The sequence below is a fragment of the Gallinula chloropus genome, assembly GCF_964237585.1.
Source record: "Gallinula chloropus genome assembly, chromosome: 13".
Classification (NCBI taxonomy): domain Eukaryota; kingdom Metazoa; phylum Chordata; class Aves; order Gruiformes; family Rallidae; genus Gallinula; species Gallinula chloropus.
Window position 1 is genome coordinate 22,810,102 of NC_140098.1, and position 21,181 is coordinate 22,831,282.

The 21,181-nt window shown below is 46.6% G+C and overlaps 1 protein-coding gene across 1 annotated transcript in view; it reads left to right on the forward strand.

Annotated features, from left to right (window-relative positions):
- Positions 1-2,879: 2,879 nt before the first annotated feature.
- The window catches only part of PHLPP2 (PH domain and leucine rich repeat protein phosphatase 2), a gene marked incomplete at its 5' end in the record, with an annotated part of 30,320 nt that continues 12,018 nt past the window's right edge, over positions 2,880-21,181 (forward strand). Inside the window, 9 exons of the mRNA XM_084270012.1 lie at positions 2,880-3,005; positions 3,382-3,626; positions 9,553-9,686; positions 12,991-13,181; positions 13,890-14,015; positions 15,000-15,154; positions 19,011-19,157; positions 19,818-20,048; positions 20,733-20,935. Of these exons, the coding sequence (XP_084126138.1) occupies positions 2,880-3,005; positions 3,382-3,626; positions 9,553-9,686; positions 12,991-13,181; positions 13,890-14,015; positions 15,000-15,154; positions 19,011-19,157; positions 19,818-20,048; positions 20,733-20,935 (1,558 nt within the window). The remainder of the gene's footprint in view (positions 3,006-3,381; positions 3,627-9,552; positions 9,687-12,990; positions 13,182-13,889; positions 14,016-14,999; positions 15,155-19,010; positions 19,158-19,817; positions 20,049-20,732; positions 20,936-21,181) is intronic.

Consider the following 21,181-nt stretch of genomic DNA (forward strand, 5'->3'; position numbering starts at 1 on the left):
ATTCAGCATCCCACTATGTAAAACTCTGTAGTGTTGAAGGCTGAGCACGTTGAATCCAGCCTTGAGTGAGCTCTGTGGGTGTCCCAGATACGAAGCTAATGTAAAGCCTTTGCCTTAGTTGCTGAATGAGCAACTCTCCTCAGCTAAATCTCCCATTCTCACAGAATTGTACGTGGTCACTTGTACTGAAGGCTGGCACACCTCAACCTCTCTTCTGAGAGCACTGGTGCAAGAGATCAGATGGGGAGAAAGTAGTAAACGGTCTCTAATCCTGGCCAGTTTTCTTGCAGCAGGGTTGAGAACAGTTTATCTTGTCCCTCTTGTTGCACTTGTTTTCTGTCCCCTAGCACAGCTGGGTTTTGTTGTTGGTGTCTGTCTGGTAAGCTTGTAGGATAAAATCCTACTGTGTTCTGTCTCCTTCAGCCACCCACTCAGGGTGTTTGTGTTTGGGGAAACAGGCACCTTGTGACACGTTTCTGAGTCGAGCTGAAGGACGTGGTGCATGTACCTGAAATGCATTTTGCTTGAAGTCTGTCCCTTGGCTATGAAGTCCTCATTTGTAGCAGCCTGTTGTCCTTGGAGCTCCTTCCCTTCTGCTTGCCAAGGGGTGGGTTATCAGCACTACACCAGAAGGAAGGCCAGGCTTCACACACCCTGTGTCTGCAATCCCTGGTAGCATTGCTTGCGCCCTGACCCCCAGGTGCATCTCCTGAGCTCTGCGCTACTGCTTTTTCTCACTGGAGGATACCTGCATGCCCACATCTGAGGCACTCTAAGCATAGGGTGAGTCTTTATTCCACCAGTTGAATGCAACAATTTTTACAAGTCTGGTCAACATTTTCCTTGCTTCAGCATAAGAGGAGTATAAAGAGAGCGAGATCCAGACCTCATGGGTAATCTCAGTATCTGCATTGGAGACTTTGGAGCTGGGGGAGAGCGAATGTTTGTCAAGTGAATGTATTTTGAGTCTAAAAATGAAAGAAAGAATAGTGACCATAATGGGTCTGAAGGGGGAGAGGATGTGGGAAGGTCCCAAGATTTGACTTTGTCCAGGTTTTGCTAGGACAAAATATGGCCTTGAACAACCTTTTGACCTTTTGAAGCAATAGCAGTGAGGGGACTGCCACCTATACAGTACCTTGGATATGTAACTTGGAAGATGCTGAAACAGCTGGGAAAGTGACTTGGTGCCTTCCCCAGGCTGGTACGAGCTGCAGATGGAGCAGCAGAGGTGCTGCTGTCTTGATTTTTATTTCAGATCCACTGGTGAGCTTTCTCTGTGTTCATTTTCTACTGGGGGCTGTGAGGGAAGGAGCTATTAAACTGCTTCTCTCTGAACTTTCACTGTACTCCTGTATATTCCTTTTTCTTTCCTGATGTTGTAATTTACATTTTACATAGAGCCCCGTCCCACCTCTTTGACAGTATAGTTAAAAACCCCACAACCCCTCTTCCAAACCCAAAACAAAACCCCAACAAAATTAAGATGAAAACCTGCCATTTGAGCAGGGAGCCTGGTGGCAATTGAACTTCTGCAGACCTATTTTTTTGAGATGTGAAAAATTTAATTAAATGCTGAGTCTTAGGTGAGTGAGGAGCATAACGGATGTAAACATTTACATGGGATGCATTAGACTTCTGCTGTGTGTATTGTCTTTTGGTTGAAACAAATTATGAAGTGACTAATAAAATGAGTCAATATTCAATGATTTAAAACTGCCTTGTTGCTTTTTGCAAATACAGTGGGATAGGACTTAGTGATTCTTAGTGTTTGGCTGTGACAAGGTCAGATGGGGAGGAAGAATAGAGTTTAAAAAACTTGAAGGAGGTTTTGAGTAGACAATTACAAAAGCCTTAGAACAGAAAGGTTGCCATGGAAGAGAGCTTGTCAGTGCCTGGCAGCAGTGCTTGTGGAGGTGCAGAAAGCTGGCACGAGATCCGAGCACCAGGACAAGGTTTCTGTGGTGCTTGCAGCCTGCCCTTGGAGTTTGTGGCAATTCCCCTACCATACTCCAGGTGCCCCTGGACAAGGATTGCTGCCATCTCCTTGTCCGTTACAGCAACACACACACCTGCTGTGAAGTTCTTGTGTTTTCCAGTCACATTCGCATTTTATTCGGTAAGTGTCTTTCCTGAGACGTGCCTGGGCTTCTCTGCAAAGCACAGCCCCCTCTGCACGGCCCTGTGCCCTTCCTTCAGGGAAATGCCTGAAGCAAGTAGTTCATCAGCTACAAACTGTAGCTAGACAGGCAGGGTAAGGGTGCCCTGCTGTGGAGAGAACCCAAGGGACGTGTGTTCTTAAAGGCTTCTCGGGTTCTGGCCGTGGTCTGGACATTCAGAGCGAGCTGGCCTCCCCGTGCTGCCTTGGCTTAATGAGGAGCTGGGACGCAGTGCTGGGAGCCCTTCCCGTGTCGCTGGTACCATGGGCTGTGTGTCAGTGCCTCGCTGGGGGGTAGAACCCACGACCGGCCTCTGAGGTGCCCATGGGCCCTGGCGCCGGCGCTCTGCCCTGCAGCGCTGGGGCCAGCGAGGGCCCCGGGCCGCGGGACGGAGAGGCGGGTGTCAGCGTTGGGACCGCCGCGTGCCGCGGACACGGCGCGTCTGGCGCCGCGGGAAGGGGGAGCCTCCGCTTTGCCTGTAACGTGCGGGCCCGGCGCGCCTGGCGGTAGCGAAGCTGCGTCAAGCCAAGGTCCGGGGCAGGGCCCGGGGGCCGGCGGGCAGCGCAGCGGCCGCGCTCTCGGGACACAGCGCCACCGCCCACCGAAGCGACCCCCGCCCGCGGCGGACCCTGGGGTGGCGGAAGCCGGCACGCTTCCGGGGCGGGGCCTGCGCGGCGCCGGGGCGGGGCCGCTACCCGGGGTCTCGCCGTCTGCCCGGCGATGGGGGAAGCCGGGCCGGGGCCGGGGCCCGGTGAGACGCCGGAGCCTGAGGAGGCCGAGGCGGCGGCGGCGGGCGGCGCTCGGACGGCCCGAGCCGGGCCCCGCGGCGGCGTCCGGGTGCTGAAGGTGAGGAGGGGACCGGGGCCTGCGCCGCGCGGGCTGTGCGGGGGCCGCTCGGCTCGCTGGGGCGGGGGCGAGCCGCCAGAGCGGGGCCGCCCCGGCAGCACGGCGCGCTGCCCGCCTCGACCTTGGCGGGACGGCGGGGCGGGGCCGGGGGTCTTCCCGCGGCCGCGGCCGGGAGCTCTGTCCGCCCGCGGGGCGGTCCCGGGGGGAGCCGAGCGGCGGGGTGTCAGGGGCCGCCTCCCCGGACCCCGCCGCGCCTGCGGCCTCTGCGGAGGGGCTGCCCGCCGCCGGGTCGGGCTGGTGGGCCGCGGCCTCCGGCGGGGGCGGGCGGTCAGGCGCCGGCTCGCAGGGGGCTGCTGACGCGCGGGCTGCTTTGCAGAGGAACGTGAAGCGCCACGGGAGCCGGAGCTGCTTGAGCCGGGGCCGGTTCGGTTCCCGCGAGAGGGACTGGCTGAGAGAGGGCGTCGGGCGAGGCTGCGTGTGCGTGTACGGCAGAGACTCTGCGGCCGCTGCTGCTCCGGACGTGCGCTTGGTCCTCTGCACGGTGGACACCCCGGCGTCTGACATATGCGACGGAGAGGGGAGGAGAAACCTCTTCTTGCAGCTTCACGGAGACCTGGTCAGGTGAGCGCAGAGGAAATCCAAGGCAGTGCTGCGGGGCTCTGCCTGGGGACGCGTGGGCACGGCGGGTACGGCAGCGGTTAGATACAGCCTCAGGTAGCGCCGTTCGCACAGACCAAGCAGCCGTGCAGCTTTTACAGGTCTCTTAGTTCAGCTGTAGGTGGTTTAGCTGGGAGAGCTTGCCTGGTGCTCCAACCAGAGGTGTCTATGTGCGTGTGTAGAGGCTGCTGTTCGTGTGCTCCTCTGTTACGTTCTGTGCTACCAACGTTTTAGCTTCTAGAAAGCTTAAGCTACTTAAGGAGCTGTGAACAGTTACTCTGAGTCGGTGAAACATGTAACAGCTGCGTCATGTAACGTTTATGTGTTAGTAACTTTTTTGCTATGGAGAGCTATGGGGTAAGTGGCTGCAGGCAGACAGAAAGGCAGTGTAGTAAGGGCTGTATAAAGAAGGCTTAAGCATCAGATTTTGGTTTATGCCTGAAGTCCCTTTGGGGACTTGCCCAGCCTGGGTTATCAGAACCAGGCATAGGTTAGTTAGAAATACTGCATGAGGACAGATGGACACCTGAATGTAGCCTTGAGAAAGCTGAAAATGTCCATTCATTGGTTGAATAATGTATAAGGATGTCAGCTTTTTTTGGACCCTAACAGTGAACAGAGCTTCCACTTCTTAGAAAGAAGAGCAAACCCTTTATGGCACATCATGAAAAAGGCTAGATAAAGCTAGTAAGTGTATTCAGAGAAGAATACTTTGACTTTTTGTAGCTCTTGAAATGGCTCTTGTGTTTGGATTCTTCTAAAGACCTGTATCTCTTCTCCTGCGAGGTTGCTGTCTTTGATTTGTGGCAGGCTTTACCCCTAATTAGCAAATTTGTCCTGCTACCAGTGTTTTGGAAGCAGATACCAAGTAGTGAATGTTTACCTCCCTCTCCTCTGGTGCATCTAGCACTTTGTCAACCTTTGTCTTGAGTTTCATGAGGAGTTGGTGATCGTGGTGTGTCTGTTCCTGGCAGTTCTCAGAATGTATTTACCCTGAATTACTTCCCACTGGGGTTGTTCTCAGCAGAGAAATGGGAGTTGCCAGCATTGCTTCAGTGACATCCGTGTGAGTAACAGGAAGCAGGCCTGTGTGGTACCTGCCTGTGTGTCCACAGGAAGGTGACAGAATGCTCAAGGTATCTCTGTGCCCTGTTGAGATAATTCCTTCCTTGAGCAAGTCTTGCTGATTACATTAATATAACATATTTGCAAATATGAGTTACTCTGTTAAGCTTCTGATTGCAGTTTGCCATAGTTACATCTGTCTCCCAAGCAACTTCAGAATCATTCATCCTTTTAGTATCTTTTAGTAGGTCACCTTTTAGTAGGTGACTTTTTTTTCCCTCCAGAAGCTGAGTATGACAGAGGCTGATTTGGCACCTCCAAAGACTGAACACTGGACAGTAATAATGTGTCAAATGCTCACATTTGCATTCACTTTGAATATTCAGCGATATCCTGGTGGTGGTTTGGCATTTCTCTTTCGAGTTCATATACAGAGGAGCCAGTTTTCATCAGAACTCTCTTCTCTTCTCCACAGTGCACCTCAAGGGTCTTTACAGACTTCTACACAGAATCTTTCCTTACATTAGCATCCTTTCACGTTCAGAAATCACACCATGGGGGGGGGGGTGTTAAACAAAAATAGAATGCATACCTCTTTGGACTGGGCATCCTTCACAACACCACAAAGTGCAGAGACTTGACAACTTCTCTTGCTTGGCTTTCCTGTCTCCTTACCCTTTGCAAGTTGCTTAACAGAGCTGCTTTTCTGACTGTTGTAAGTGTCCAGTACCTGATGTGTGATACTGATGTGGGTATAGTGAGCTGTGTCAGATGGCAGCTGCTGTGGCAGCCAGGGTGTTCTCCATGTGTGCAGGCATCCAGCCTGCATTGCCCTGGCCCCAGCCAACCTGGCAAAAGGAAAAGTGCTTATCCCTTTGCTGTATTAAGGTTCTTCCTGAACTCTGATGTGCAGGAAGTATATTGCTCAGTGTGTACTTGTGAAAGCCTCAGTCCATCCAGCAACCAAATTGTAATGTTTGAGGGGTTTGGGTGTGTTTCCCAGGAAATCCAGATGCAGGCTGCTTAAAGGATTCTTTTTGAGAATGACACTCAAGCGGGTACAGATCCTGAGCCATGGGTCCTGCTTTCTGGCAAGCATAAGGCTTTAATAGCAGAAGAACTGCAATCTAGGGGTAGTCAAAGGAAACTTGGGCAAAGTATTTGGAGATCCAGTTAAATCTCTCATACTCTTGGATTCTGTGCTGAAGAGTATAGAATACACCAGTGCTGGAGTCAGCACTGTTGGGAAAAATCTATTATTGGTTCCAGTTTGTGGTAGCTTGCCTGTTACAGGAGACATACACAGGTTTCTCATTTCCAAAATTACCTTGGACAGCTCTTCTGAAAGCTTCCTGTCATGTCCACTGCTGTCTGTTTCTGTAGGGGAAGAAGTAAAACACGATCACGTAAACCTCAGTGACACGTTTGTAGAAGTGGTTGGCTCTGAGCTGCTGGATCTATAGAAAGTCCTGTTTGCCTCTTTGGGTTGGTTGGTTTGAGTGGTTTGGAAGCTCTTTTCCATTTTATTTTGGAAACCATGGGATCTGGTTAGGCTTTTATTTCTTTCACTGGTTTAAAGAAGGGGCAGAAAGAAGAGGCAGTTTGCCAAATGTTTTTTTCTATTTTTAAAAAAGCACCAGCACAAAACCCAGCAGTAGGTGCAGCGATGGCATGCAATACTGCCAGGCACCTGACTGCATCTTGAGCTTTAAATGGATGCATGAACTGTAGCTGCACGTATGAGCTTTGGAATATACTTACAGCACGTAGCAGATTGCTATTTCCAATGTTGCTTCTGGTCTCCTTGGAAGCTTCACAAAGTTGGGATAACTCCTAAAAATCAACCAGAAATTATGACCAGCGACGGACGTTGGTGTGAGTGAACAACATTTACAACTGGTGAAGGCCACTGATACCCTGTAAACTAAAATTTAATCCCACTAGTTCACTCAGCGAAGGAATAAGTACAGATTTCCAAGCAAACCAGCTCTATCAGGGTGTGATCCTTTGAGTGAATTTGAAGAGAGAGATCAAGATTTTCCTCCTTTGACTGTTAAATAAAGTCTCTTTATGGACTGAAATTTGCCAGTAACTTCCTCATCATACTTAGGGCTGACTGATGTCTGCAAGGCTTGACATCAGTTTATGAGTAGAAGCTGCAAGAGAATCTCTGAAGTGAGGCTCAGGGGTTTGTTACATGTGCAGGCTTCTGGCTGGCAGGTTTATGTGTTTCCATGTAAAACAAAAGGAGGGTAGCAAAGTTGTGCTAATCGGGCTTAGCAAACGTCGGGCAGTAAGAATTGGCTTTCTGGACCAGCTTTGTGTCAACCATATTGTCTTTTCAGGCTAGAAACTGTGTTGTTTTGGACTATAACTCTGAGAGTAACCCTGTCTGTGACCAGAGGTCTTGTGTGCGAGGTGAGAGAGTTGTAGTGGATGTGCTTGAAATACCTGAGGTTATTTCACTTCTTGAGGTATGTCCTGTTGGCTACAAAGAAAGCCTGGGTGACTAGATACTCCTGAATGGTATTTGTGAATCAGTCCTGCCTTAAGCACACAACAGCATTTGTAAAACTGTCAGTGACAGTAGAAATGTTATGGTGTAATCCTTTTAAAAATCAGAAACATTCTTGTTCTTCAACTGAGAAGCAGCAGAAGGGTTTGGTATGCACAGTGATAAGGTATTTCACATTAAGATGTGGTGTAAGTGGTGCATGTGAGCCAGCACAGTTCAGTAGAAGACAGGTCTTGCTGAGCAAACTGGATCTCGGTGCTTTGAAATGTCAAGCTCGGTCACCAGAGGCATTCGTCACTTGGTGCAGTGCCTGATGCTGGACAGGGCTCTGAGCAACCTGATCTAGCTGAAGATGTCAGGGGAATCAACTTGTTGAAAGGGTAGATAAAGGCAGGACAAGGGGGATGGATTAAAGCTGGAGGAGGGAAGGGTTAGATGAGATATTGGGGGGGAAGTTCTTTGCAGAGAGAGTGGTGAGGGGCTGGAAGGGGCTGCCCCGTCCCTGGGGGTGTTCAAGGCCAGGTTGGATGGGGCCCTGGGCAACCTTGTGTAGCTCCAGGCCTGGAGGTTGGTGGCCCTGCCTGTGGCAGGGGGTTGGAGCTCTGTGATCCTTGGGGTCCCTCCCAACCCAGACCAGTGTGGGATTCTGTGTGTCTCATGATGTCCTGCTCATGGTAGGAGGGTTGGGCTACAAGACCTTTAAAGGTCTTTCCCAACCATTCTGTGTTCCAGTGTCACTGGTAGAAAGGCAACACATAAACCAGTAAAGCTCCTTGGCTTCTGTCTTAGAAACTGCAAACTGCTACTCAGTGTAAGCTGGATTGTTGGATGAGGCACTGGTGTATGTCAGATGAAGAAAGGTAAAGAGCCTCTCTGCTAGCAGTCTGTGGCTAAAAGAAAGGCAACAGCTCAGGAAGGCGAGGCTGGAAGGAGTGATGAGTACTGAGAAGTCAGTGGAACAGGCTGATCAGGATGGTTCCGCATTCTCTGGAAACACACTGCTCTTCAGGGGGCCCTGTCTCAGTAAAACCCAAGTGTACCCAGCACTAAAGAAGAGAGAGGGGAGGTTACAGCTTGTCAAAACTGCCATGCAGGAGGAGTTGTGGGTTTGAAGGGATAGGAATGACTTTGCCAAATAATGGAGAGCAGGTTTGATCCAGGAATGTTAATAATGTTGAGTGGAACCAAGAAGTCTCTGTATGGTGTGCAGTCGGTGCATGGATACAGAGAACGGTCGTGGTGCTTACTTAGCTGGTAAGCTAAGGGGGGATAAAAAATCAGTGGTAAAAATTACCCTGGATCAAAGTACCCCAACCCTACTGCAAGACAATTCTAAAAGCAGGTGGGTCCTCGTTGTGAAAAGGGAGCTTGAGAGAGCCTCACGATGCATAAACACCCGCTTGAAGAACAGGTGGCAACTTGAGGTCCAGTGACCATAATCTGGAGCGAGGCACTTTTCAATTAAAGATGAGAATTTTTAATGGTGGATAACGAGTGGACCACTGGAACAATTTATTTTAACTCCCATCTTAGATTTTCAGTGCTGAATCTTTTACACTATTTTTTTCCCCTAAAGTAAAACTTCTAATTTAGCAAGAAGCTGTTATTTTTATTGCTGAAAATAAATTCAGTATCTCTGGAAGAAGTGGGATGACAGGATCAGAAAACATCTCTTCAGAGTATATTAAACCTGGAGTTGAGTTCCAGGAGAACTTTCTCTCGCTCAGCTAGCTGCTGAATACTTGCTGTGATCTGTTGTTGTCTTTTCTTTAAATGTCCTGGTTGAGTTAACTTGCTAAAGCATGAGGATCCTGCACTGATGAGGACTGAGGGAGTTGGGAGATGTATTTTTTCTTTTTAAGAGTCATTCTTCAGGAGGATTCTCATTTACTTTGCTCTCAGCTGCATTTGGAAGAGAAATTTAAGTAGAGATTTTTTTTATTAGGTATTTTTAATTATTTGGCATTCTCCTTTTTGTGCAGGATTTCTGGTTTTGTTCCTCATCATTGTTTCCTCCTAGTGCTCCTTAAAGACACAGAATGGAAACCATCATGATGGATTGTGTGGCTTGGGCAGAGGAGGGGGGCTACTGTTTTTCCTCTCCATTTCCCTTCTGCAATGTAATTCTTCAAGTGCTACAGTTCTTAAGTGCTGCTGGACAAGCAGGAAGCACAGACCCCAAGGATGTGTGCTTGCCAGACCTTTTCAGAGGAGCAGGACAGCCAGCATGTCAGTATTCCTTACCCTTTAGCTGCAATGATACTTAATCTTTTCTGCATTCTCAAACGACTTTCTTGTATGTTTTGACAGGAGACTGGAGCCCACAGAAAAACCCCTTCAGATTGTGTATGACTACTTGGCTGGGTTGGGTTTTGATGACCCTGTCAGAGTGCAGGAGGAGGCAGCACACGCTGATCTCAGCTGTATGATTCGCTTTTACAGCGGTAAGACGTTGCCTGTGTGTGTGCACCCTGTCACAGTTCCTGTACCTGTAACTATGGGGTGGAGCTCAGCTGATGCTGTTGACCTGCTGGGTTTATAGATGGCTGCATCAAGCACCCCAAGCACCTCTAAGTCCTTCTCAAAATAGCAAGTTTTCAAGATTACTAGGAAAAGCCCCACAATTCTGTAGTTCTCTTGACCCTGGCTTGAGAAACAGACAGCTCTGCAGGAGGGTACAAACTTCTCTGCTCTCTCTGGTTCCCAATGTTCACAACTAATGGGATCAGAAACATGTTGTGTTCAGCCTGAAGACTGTACTTCCAGAAGATTCCTGGGCAAGGAAGGTCCTGGTCAGATAGCTCTGCAGATTATAAATGGAGAGTGAGAGTGCCAGCTGGATAGGAATAACACAGGCTGCTGTTAGAAACCCAGCGTGTTTCATTGCACAGACAAGGCTTCTGAGTGGCCTCTGAGATCAGTGTGAGCAGAATACCATGTGCAGGAGGAGCAACAGCACGGCAGTTACAGCCCAGCTGGTGTGTGGTGCTAGTCAGAAAGGGTATTGACTGGAGAGGGAATACAAAAGAAATAAGGGGGAGAAAAGCTGATAATGAAATTATTTCATTACTGTTAAATACTTCTAACGGAAAATGGTTGTTGTGTGGTGGAGCTGGGCAGCCAGGCTGAGCTGCTAGCCATCATTTGTTTATTCACTGTCAAAAGATGGAATAAAGAAATCGGCTTCTCCACCCCTTCACCTGAGACAAACCCCTTCTGCCTGGGAGCTGTGGGCAGGGCAAGCAGGACAGGGTTGTGTATAATGGGGTGAGAAAGAAGCATGAAATGCATAGGGTCTGGATTTACACAGTGAGGAGTAGAGAAGAGTTACACCAGCTGTGAGGAGGAGAGGCATCAAGCATAGATCTGTAGAGAACTTCTGAGGAAAAGATGGGCAATTCAGATTGGATGTGTCAGGTAGGAACAGCTGAAGATGCAGGAATGCTGACTCAGTTTCATGGGAGCAGGTAGGTAGTCGGGAGAAAATGGAATTGAGTAGTTTCTGTCGGTGTGGGAGGCCAAGTCCTGCCTGGAAAGAGGCTGTGAAGGAAGAAGTGTAAGGATTAGGGAGTGTTCAGGAGACCTGTTTTAAGAAAGTAAAAGAAATGCTGACAGAGTGGTTCTTAAAGGTGGGAGAGGGATTTGAGGGAAGCTGTGGAGGTTTGTGGCTGTTTTGTACAGCCTGCAGCTGAGAGCATAAGGCACAAAGTAATGCATTTTAGCCAGAGGAGTGCTTCTCAGAATCATAGAATGCTTTGGGTTGAAAGGGACCTTCAAGGATCATCTAGTCCAACCTTGGGCAGGGCCATCTTTATTGAATCAGGTCACTAGAAGCCCCACCCAGCCTGAGGCCCTGAACCCTTCCAGGGATGGGGCATCCACAGCTTCTCCGGGCAGCGTGTGCCGGTGTCTCTCCTCCCTCACTGTATTTCTTCCTTGTGTCTGCCTAAATCTACCCTCTTTCAGTTTAAAACTGTTGCTCCTTGCTCTGTCACTGGTGGGGAATTGTCTTGATTCCTTGTATTGCTGCATCTGGGCTTGTGTCACTTGTCAGGCACTGTTAGCAGTGCTGGCTCTGTCTGTGGATGACCTGTGTCCTTGCTCTCCGTGGAGAAGCCTGTGCTCACTAACAGGACCATGGAGTCAAGCATGATCACAGTGATGTGGAAGGCCAAGCTCAGGAGCTAAAGAGTGACAGGAACTTGCCTAGATGTTAAGGCCATTCTTACTTGTAGCTTTGAGGAGCTGTGAAATAGTTGGGATTCAGAGTAGAAGACCTTGAACATCACCCTTGGATGTTTTCTTAGCACTAGGACATAGGTGTTTCAGAGAAGATTGGGAAACTGGAGGATTGGTGTAGCTTCTTAGTTACATCTGGCACTCAGAACAATGATGCTGAGGCAGTAAGACACTACTCCCATAATACTATTTGCTTATAAGTCTGGGGCAAGTCTTCTAGCTTGATAAAGTCAAAGCAGTTTTTTCTGTGGATCACTGGAGTTTCTTACCATTAAAGGACATCTTATGCCAAACATCATGTCCCTGAAACAAAGCCACTGTTGTAAAAAACCAGCTAAATATTTCAGCTAAATTCAGCCTAGTATAGACATCAGGACCCCACTTTAACTTTGGCAGGCTGAAGATCAAACTGTCAACCTGAAAAACAGAACTACTTTAGGTTTTTTGTTCCTGATAAAGTCTGGAATATGGTTTGTGTTTGGAGGTGGGGCATGCTTAACCAATATTGAGAATCTCTTTCCAGCAGATTAATTAGTTTCTGTCAGTGGTCTGGCATATACTTTGGCCTCTTGATTCCTCTTTCTGACTCCAGTGAGCAAGAGGGATATAAATACCTGTAGGTTGGTGCTGCTCGTGGATGTTGGGATGCTCGTGAGGCAGTTCAAGCCAGAAGCAGCATGTCATTAGCAACTTTTAAAAAAACTGATCCTCTCCTGAGTAAAACATTGGACCTGTTGCCCAGGGTCTGTCTTAGGAATTACTTAGGATAAAAATAATATAAATTTAATCTGCAGAGATTCTTACCACTTGAAACTCATGGGTATATCAGGCCAGACTTACTACTCTTCTTTAAAGTATCCAATTAAGTCACTATTTGGAAAGTATTCCTAGCCAGTAGGATGGTATGAACAGTGGCCAGAATCTTGAAAAAGCCTGGGAGGTTTATCATTATCTTGACCAGAAAGAAAAGAAGGCACAGGGAGGTAGGATGTTCTAAATGTAAATGTATGTGGGTTAGAAGAATTCTGCGTCACAGGTCAGAGTCATAGCTAGCAGCACACACAGCACGATGGTCATTGTCAGTGCTGGAATCCCTTCACTTGAATCACACTCAGGGAAGTCACTTTCTTCTGTGGGTCTTCCTTTAAAGCCCAGTAGCAGCCACTTTTTGCATGGTTTCTGTGAGTTTGGCTGACTCAACAAGAGTTCCAGTTTGCTTTTCTGTTGCATCCGAATTAAGGGTATTTGCCAAGTGTGTAGGTTTGCTAAGACTTAGACTAAAACCACGGTGCAGTGTTGTACTGAAGGGCATGCAGTGTGGCTTGTCAGACATCACTGTGCTGACAGAGTTGTTTATCCTCTGCATGAGACTTTGGTTGTCTTTACTTGTTCTTTACAATAACTCATTTTGCATGTTACAGCTGTGCTGCTGCCTGTACTCACAGCTGAGAATAAATAGAAACGGAGAGTAAATACTGTTATTACTTTTTATTATTGCTGTTTCTTCAGAAAAGCCATGTCAGGTGGAACAGCTGGACCGTGTCCTGCTCTCTGGAGTCTATAACGTGCGCAAAGGAAAGACCCAGCTGCACAAGTGGGCAGAGCGCTTGGTGATTCTCTGTGGTACGTGCCTCATCGTGTCCTCTGTGAAAGACAGCCACACAGGAAAGATGCATATCTTGCCTCTTGTTGGAGGGAAGGTAAGGCTTCTTTGGTTAGCTTCCTATGGCTTAGGAAGGAACAAGGGATTCTAATAATAGGTATTATCCACAAGATGTTAATCTAGGCTTTTGTATCAAGTTGCTGTGCTAGCGACTGCAGAGAGTTGTACAGCCCTTTTCTACTTGCTGAGCTTAGGTCTCAAGGCTGCTGAACCAAAAAGGCAATACTTCTGCTTTCACTTCAGTAGCCAGTGTTGGGAATGGGGCACTCTGGAAATTCCTACTACTGAGATCTCCTTCAGCAGAAAAGGTGTTAAAGTTTTGGCCTCTCAGTACTTAATGGGGACTTATAAGAAAGATGGGGACAAACCTTTTAGCAGAGCAAGGGGTAATGGTTTTAAAGCAAAAGAGGGTATTTTTAGACTAGCTGTAAGGAAGACATTTTTTACAATGAGGGTGGTGAGGCAGTAGGACAGGTTGCCCAGAGAGGTGGTAGATGCCCCATTGCTGGAAGGAAACATTCCAGTTCAGGTTGGGCGGGGCAGGGGTGTTGGACTAGGTGACTTTTAAAGGTCCCTTCCAACCCAAACTATTCTGTGATTTACTTCTGTGTCTCTTCAATAACTTTACCACTGTGTTTTCATCAACATGAACGTTATTGGTGGTTGGTAAAACAGCCTAGACTTCAGATCCATTGTAGTTGCTGGAGCTTAGGCTGGCTGATTTGTTTTCAATTCTCCCTTGCAGGTGGAAGAGATTAAACGTCGACAGTACACACTGGCTTTCACATCTGCTGGAGCACAAGCTCAAACATACCATGTTTCCTTTGAAACACTGGCCGAGTACCAGCGGTGGCACCGGCAGGCGTGCACGGTGAGGCCCTGGAGACTGCAGTACTTTGGGTGGTGGGTAAAGGGGTAAGAAGGGTTTTCTGATGCAGGCAGAGATGAAGCTATGATGCTAGAGAAAGTATCCAGGAGCCTTTCTGGCTTTCTTTGTTCCTTACGTGCTCAGGACTACAGAGGCTTTCTTTTAGCCTTCTTTCCTCTCTCTGCCTGTGCATCAATGTTAAGTAGCAGTTCTGCTTTTTTTCACCCCTATTGAGAGTCCCTAGAGCAAATCCCAGGCACTGACTGACTTTACATCTGCAGAAACCTGTAAATTGCACCTGTGGCCATACTTGACTCTGCCTGGGCTGGCATGGGGCTAGCCTGGGAGGTTTGAGTTGACACAGAGATCATAGGTCATCAAGAGAAGTGCCATTTGTTCAGAGCTGTGTCCTTATTCCACATTAAAGTACAATTAGATGGTAGTAGCTTAATGCTGAGCCATGCTTTAACCTCATGTAAGTATTTTATTTATCTGTTAAAAAGGTTGTTAAATATAAAATTAGTTTAGGGTAGATTAGCTAACAAAAGAAGGTTGGAAGGAGTAGCTAGGAGGTTCTGTAAGCCTTAAAGGTCTGAATTGGAAAGTCCACTGCTTCCTGTTGCTGCTTGCATCTTTGGAAGGCACTCAGAGATTAGGCATTCTTGGCAGTTTTCTCAGCCTAATGTAAGAGTTTTCTCCATGAGGTTTGGGCTTTTACAGTCTGGCTTTCAGGCAGCGCCTGTTGCACATACAGAGCTGGGCTCTCTGTGTGTCCTGGTTGGTATCCAGATATGCATCCTTCTCAGGGGACTTGCAGGAACAGTAGTAGCAAATGTCATAGACTCATACTCTATGGACTCGACCTAGTGGGTACAAGGGGGTTCCCTCATGTTCTTGCAGATTGTTTACCACTGGCATCCTTTGGCCTTCCATTAGACTTCCAGATAAAACAGTTGCATAGCTGCAGCTCTTCCTCCTTCTTTTCAGGTTGTGTCTATGCGACTTAGCATGGTTGATCTTTCATGCTACAGCCTTGAGGAAGTACCTGAGCACCTCTTCTACAGTCAAGACATCATCTACCTCAACCTACGACACAATTTTATGAGATCAAGTGGAGCAGGGAGTCTTGACTCTCTTTGCAGGTCTGCAAAGAATTATTTTACTTCTACGTTTGGAGTTCTTGACACGTGCATCCAGGGATGAAGAGGAGGGGGAGTGTATTGCCCGTGCTTGTGGGATGGTAAAAAGATTGACCTTGGGGAAGCTCTAACAAATGAGGGGAGTAGGAAGCAGATCTGAACAGTGTGTGCAGGCTTAAGCTTCCATCAGTTTACACTATTCATTAACTACCACAGGTTCCTTGTGCTAAGTTTGGTCTGAGATGAGACTTGTGGAGCAATATGTAATTTGTATGGACAGGATGCAGTAGTAATAAAAGGCTGTTTGCTAAACAGAACATTTTGGGGTATAAAATAAATCTGAGAGAAAACATAAAGCTGCTGTTGTGGGTGTTTGTAGGAATGAGTGCAGATCTGAGCCTGTTGTGGCAAGTTCTTAGTTGACAGAGGGTCTGTGAGACTCCAGCTTTGCTTTAGGAACATGTAATGATACACTTCTAAGGGAATGGCAGTTGTGTGATGGTATGGAAGCATCATGTAGTCATCTTAGGTAAGTGAAGGAGTCTTACAAAAATAGTCCTAATTAATTCTCAAAAACCATGAAAATCTAAAGGAAAATTAGTCTGTTGATATCTGCTCCAGCCACATTAACAAATAATTCAAGGAGTCACTCTGTGAATTTCAAAAGCCATTAGGAGGCCTGTAGTAGTGTTATCAAATAGCTCTGTGTTTGGAACACATTGTGCCTTAAAAAAAATGTATTTGGAGAAACTTTGCAAAACTCTACAGGGTTTTGTTTGCTTTGGGTTTGGTTTTTTGTTGTGGTTTTGGTTTGTTTATCTCCAGGAGCTTATTACCAGGTTACTCAATTTTATCCCTGCAGAGTAATGAGATGTCTAGCTATCCATGAGGATATATGGGGGAAAAAATCCACTCAGCTGTTTCATTGAGAGCTGGAACCTAGTCTGGTTTTGTTTCAATTCAAAACTTGTTTAAAAGTTTTCTTTGTAATAGATTGTGGTAGATTCTGTTATCAGAAAAGCTGCTTAAAATAGTTCAAGACTTTGCTTTCTACTTCTCTCTTTAAGTACATTGTATGATGTTGAAAACCATGTCAGAACGTCGTTTTCTAAAATGCGGTGTCCTTGGTTCACAGGATCAGCAAAGGGGCTTGACATTTCTTTTGACCTTGCATGTAGTCAACAAGAGATTTGACATGTCAGAAACTCGACTCTTTTCCTGGCAGTGACTATGTCTGATGAAGCTGAAATCCTCAAACAAACAAAAGCCATAAAAGAAGCCCTCACTTCACACAGTCTTGCATAAACAGGTAGCATTAGGTAGCCCACATAAAGCTGCTCATTGCCTTTTGAACACATGTTCTTTCTGAGGTTTTGTAGGATGCTTCTCAGGTCACAGCCCAAATGAAAAAGCTTGTTCACTTACAATAGATGTTATCAGTGCCTGGAGATGGGCAGTTCCAAAACACAGGATTTTTTGAAATGATCAGATCTCTTCCTCTGAGGAAATCTTTGAAGCTCTAGGAGTCTAATTAGCTGTAGCTATAATAATGGAACAAGAGTAATTAACTAAAAGGAAAATGTTAAGCACAGAAAAACAAATAACCCCATCTGTCTAGTTACATCTCCTAGCTTATTTTTTATTTAACATACTGCCTTTAAAGTAACTCCCTTCTCTGGGAAACATTCCCAAGTCTGACCTGCACTGAGAAGTGTGTATGTGTGCACACTGGTCTGTTATCACCATTCCAGCTAGTCAGTACAGGTCTGTACTGGGGTGCTTTGGCAGCAGTGCAGGGTGTTGCATTAAACTGGAAATGTTTCAGGTCAGTACCAGTTTGGGCTGCTGAACAAAGGATGGTCATCCCATTGAGGATTTGTTGCTGTATTTCCATACCTCTTTGCTGTACTCTCCATATACCCTGTGAGAGCACAGACCAAACCTTGAGGAGCCATGACTCTTTGGGGATCCATATTCCCTATAATACATGGTTCACATATGAATGAGAGTCCATTCCTGCATCCCTGCTGCTTAAGAATATGGGGGCAAAGGAGAAGGAATGGAAGGGCAACTCTGCTGGAGGAGGCTCAGACCATGCTGTGCCATGTACCAGGTTCTCTCCAGCTCTTGGAAACTTAGATGCCCCTTTCATGTTTGCTTTGATGCTGTTGCAGAGGGAGGAATTCTAAAAATTGCTGATGCTGTTGCATTTAATGCCATGCCTGTTGGGAGCAGCTTCTCACCACACTCTGGTAATGGCAAAGAGCCATCTTAGAACTCCAGAGAAAGCAGTTTCCTTAAAGTGTTTTTCTGATTCCAGCACCTGAGTACTGTCATATGTCCTAAATCTCTGAACACTGAACAGTCTGAGAAAAGTTCAAATCTGTAGTTTTATCCTCATTATTTCCATTGTGAAATTTGGTCTGCAAGTTTCTGGTTTTGTATTGTTGTTAGACCATGGCATCAGGCAGTGCCTTCTCTTTAGGAGGGTCGTTGGCAATACAGCAGCTTTCTCCTTGGCTTCTGGTTGCATTACAAAAGAGTCCGTGGCTGAAGCAAACATAAAATGCCAATGCCCTTACTTATGACAGGGTGCTTTCTCAAAGCAAGTAACCCATGGCCAAGTTTCCAATATCCTCACTCTTAAAAAAGAAAAAAGAAAAAAATAATCCCAAACAAGGGCCCCCCAAAGACTGTGAAGCAAAACAGATAAACAGGATGCACAGCTCCTACACAAACCACTCCAAGTGTTCTGAATCTGAAAAAGGAATCCCTATAAAGAACAAAAAAACCCAAAACTTTTCAGTCTAACACTTCAAGACATCTCAAGCTAGCAGTAATATTCTCCCCCAGGCTAATTAACCTTGTGGGGTCTTTTACCCATGTTAAAACATTGGCTTCAAAATCAATAACAGCTCCTCACCACTGCCCAGCAGAAGGTACATAGGTGGAGCAGGTGAATGAAGTATGTCTCCAAAAACAACTTCTCTGGTATATTACATTACATTTGCATTTGTCTCATAAAATACAATGATAGTTTCCCCACTGAATTGATTTCTAATGTCTCCTGTTTGGAATGGGAAGGTTATTGCTTGGGGGGGAATGCTTTTGTTTCCTGTAGAAAGAGGTAGAGACTCTTCCCTATTGCCCAGCCCATGCTTAATTTCTTCTCTCTGCTTGGACCTCTCAGAGCGATAGAAGGAGCTGGAGTAGCCAACCCTCTGCAGAGCGCAGGTGGGACTGTAGTGACTGTGAGGGCTGTGTCAGTGCTTGTGTGGCTGGATCTGTGGTAGTCTGCCAAGTAAGTGGCACTCAGAACCTGGGATCTCCTCCAAGGACCTCTGGGTGCAGGTCTTGGAGTTTCCCAGCTTGAAGCCAGCACTTTCCTGGCGTTCCCTTTTGCAGCCCTGCTTGGCCTGCTGTTGTGCCTAGCTTGAGAAGGATATCCCACTCCTCTGTTTGATTCTCAGAACAGTTCCAGTTTGTGGTTTTAAGTTCCTGTCTCCCCAAGCTGTGTAATTGCAGGCTGTTACTCTAAATTGTTTGAAGGTCAATATTTTGAACTGAGGGGGTTTTAGTCTTCATAATCTTAGTCACTGGGAGGAAGCCTGTCAGGATTCAGGGTAGAGGAGTCTTCCTAGTTTCTGCTGTAAAAACATGATGTTTGATCACTTAGAGCACTACTACAGGGTTACAAATTATCAGTGACTTAAGTCACAGCTGTGTAGAACCTCCCATAATAAGTTAGATAACTGTATCACTGGTGCACAAAGACTTAGAAAACCTTTATGACTGATTTTGTGTATTTTTGTTTTGAGACCTTGGAGGTTTGTGAATTAACTAGTATTGTTGGCAATAGGTTTTCTCAGCTGAAGAGCCTGAACCTGTCTCATAACAGACTGGGAGAGTTTCCTGTATCACTGTGTGAGATCTCTACTCTGACAGAACTTAACATTTCCTGTAATGGACTTCACTACTTGCCCAGGCAGATTGGCAAACTATTGAAGTGAGTACATTGCTTTTATCTGTGGCCATAAATACTCTCAGTGCTTCACTTATTGCAGCTGATTTACTTGTGAAAGTACAAGTGCTGGGGCTGCCTGTTCTGGCTGTGCAGAGTGGATGATGGATTTGGCTCCATCAGAAGGTCAGGAACCAAGATGTCCAATAAATTGGTTTTGTTTTTTTCTCCTTGAAAATTAAGATACCACAGCATATTTATATAGTTGCCCTTTAAGCAACTGGTGGATAGTAAGCTATCAGTGATATTTGTGATTTCCTGCCTGTTCTACTAGCTGTGTAAAATACAGTAGTGTAAATCCATTTTCTAATAGAGGACATCACTGGATTTTTCCTATTTTGGAATAACCTAGGAATACCCTTAATCAGTTATGATGCCTTGAATCACAGGTGCTGCCTTACTGAAACAGAGTAAACGTGAAAATCGGGCACTGTCTGATACTGCACACGCGCAGTTCCAAGCCCATTATATAGGTAATAAAGTCATCCAGGAATTTTATGTGTGTCAGAATCAAATTACCTGTTAGGTAGCTTTAAAAAATGAACGCACTGAGACCAACTAGCTGTAGAAGGGAATCCAGTGCAAATGCTAAGTGTGATGTTCAGTCCCCTCTGCTGAGTTATTTTTTTCTCTTTTCTGTTGCAGTCTCCAGACCTTCTGGCTTGATGGGAATTTCCTCACATCCTTACCAGAAGAACTGGGAAGTCTGCAGCAGCTCAGCAGTCTTGGGCTTTCGTTCAATAACTTCTGTGAACTGCCAGCAGTTTGTGAGAAACTCATCATCTTAGACAAACTAGCCCTGGCAGGGAACCTGCTAGAGACCTTGGACCTTGCGGTGCTGAACCGCATGAGCCACATCAAAAGTGTTGACCTGAGGTAAGGGGGAGAAACTTGCACATTGTGTAGAAAAGATTGCTTGCTGCTTTCCCTTTACAGCAGGGGCGCTGTGTCATTTCTCTTACATTTTGCGGTAAACTGGATGTGTTGGTTTTTTCTTACTGCTTCTTTAGCTCTTAGGGTGTTTCATGTCTGAGGGTGTGCAGGATTCACTCAGAGAATCAAGGTTAACAGCGATGTCTGAAGCCACTGAATGTGATTCAGCCCTCCAGTTTCCTCTTTTGATATGCTTCAGTAGCTTCAGTAGCTCTTTGATTTCTCCTACCCTTTTTTTTTGTCCCTCCCTGCCCCCAGATGTGATCCTGATTCTCCAGACTGCCAACTGCAGAGCTCTCAGAAAGGGACAAAGAACTTTTTGTCTGTGGCAAGCAGGCTAGTGTCTAATCTCTCACTAACTTCCTGTGTCAGTGCAAAGCAGTTGTCCTTTGGCCTGGCTTCTGATTCCTAGACTGCTCTTTAAAATCTTCTAAGCACTGGGGAATGAGTAAGATGGTTTCACATAGCAGTGCAGACAGAAGAGATCTTTTTCTTTGTACTCACTGCCTGAAATCCACCTTTGCCATTAGACTTTGCCAGAACTCTTCCTCTCCTCCTCTTTCTTCTCCTTGCTGATGTCCTGTGTTCAGTGTCTCGTTTTCTGACTTTGTGATCTCTGGAGTTTAGGCTGAACAACCTGAGGAGAGCAGCAGCTGACACTCTGGAAGTGAACAAGTCTGTGACTTACGTGGATTTACGAGACAACCAGATGACAGATCTGGATCTGAGCTGCTTGGGCAGCCTGGAGCAGCTGCACTGCGAGCGGAACAAGCTGAAAGAGTTGACGCTGAGTGGCTTCTCCCTTCGGGCCCTCTATGCCAACAGCAACTGTATGTGTCTGTCTTCTTCACCTGCCTTCTTCCTTTCAGCCCTGGGAACAATGAGAACAGCCCTTTGCCCTCACCAACACAAGCAAAAAAACCCAGCTTGTGCTTATTTTACACTAGTGAGACTGTACTTGATGTGTGTCCTGGGGTCAGGTCCTAGGGGTCACGTGTGTACATGCACAGGCTGTGTAGCAGGGAGGTTGTGGTTTTCAGTTACTGTCTTCCAGTGAGGTCTGTTTGGGAGTTCAC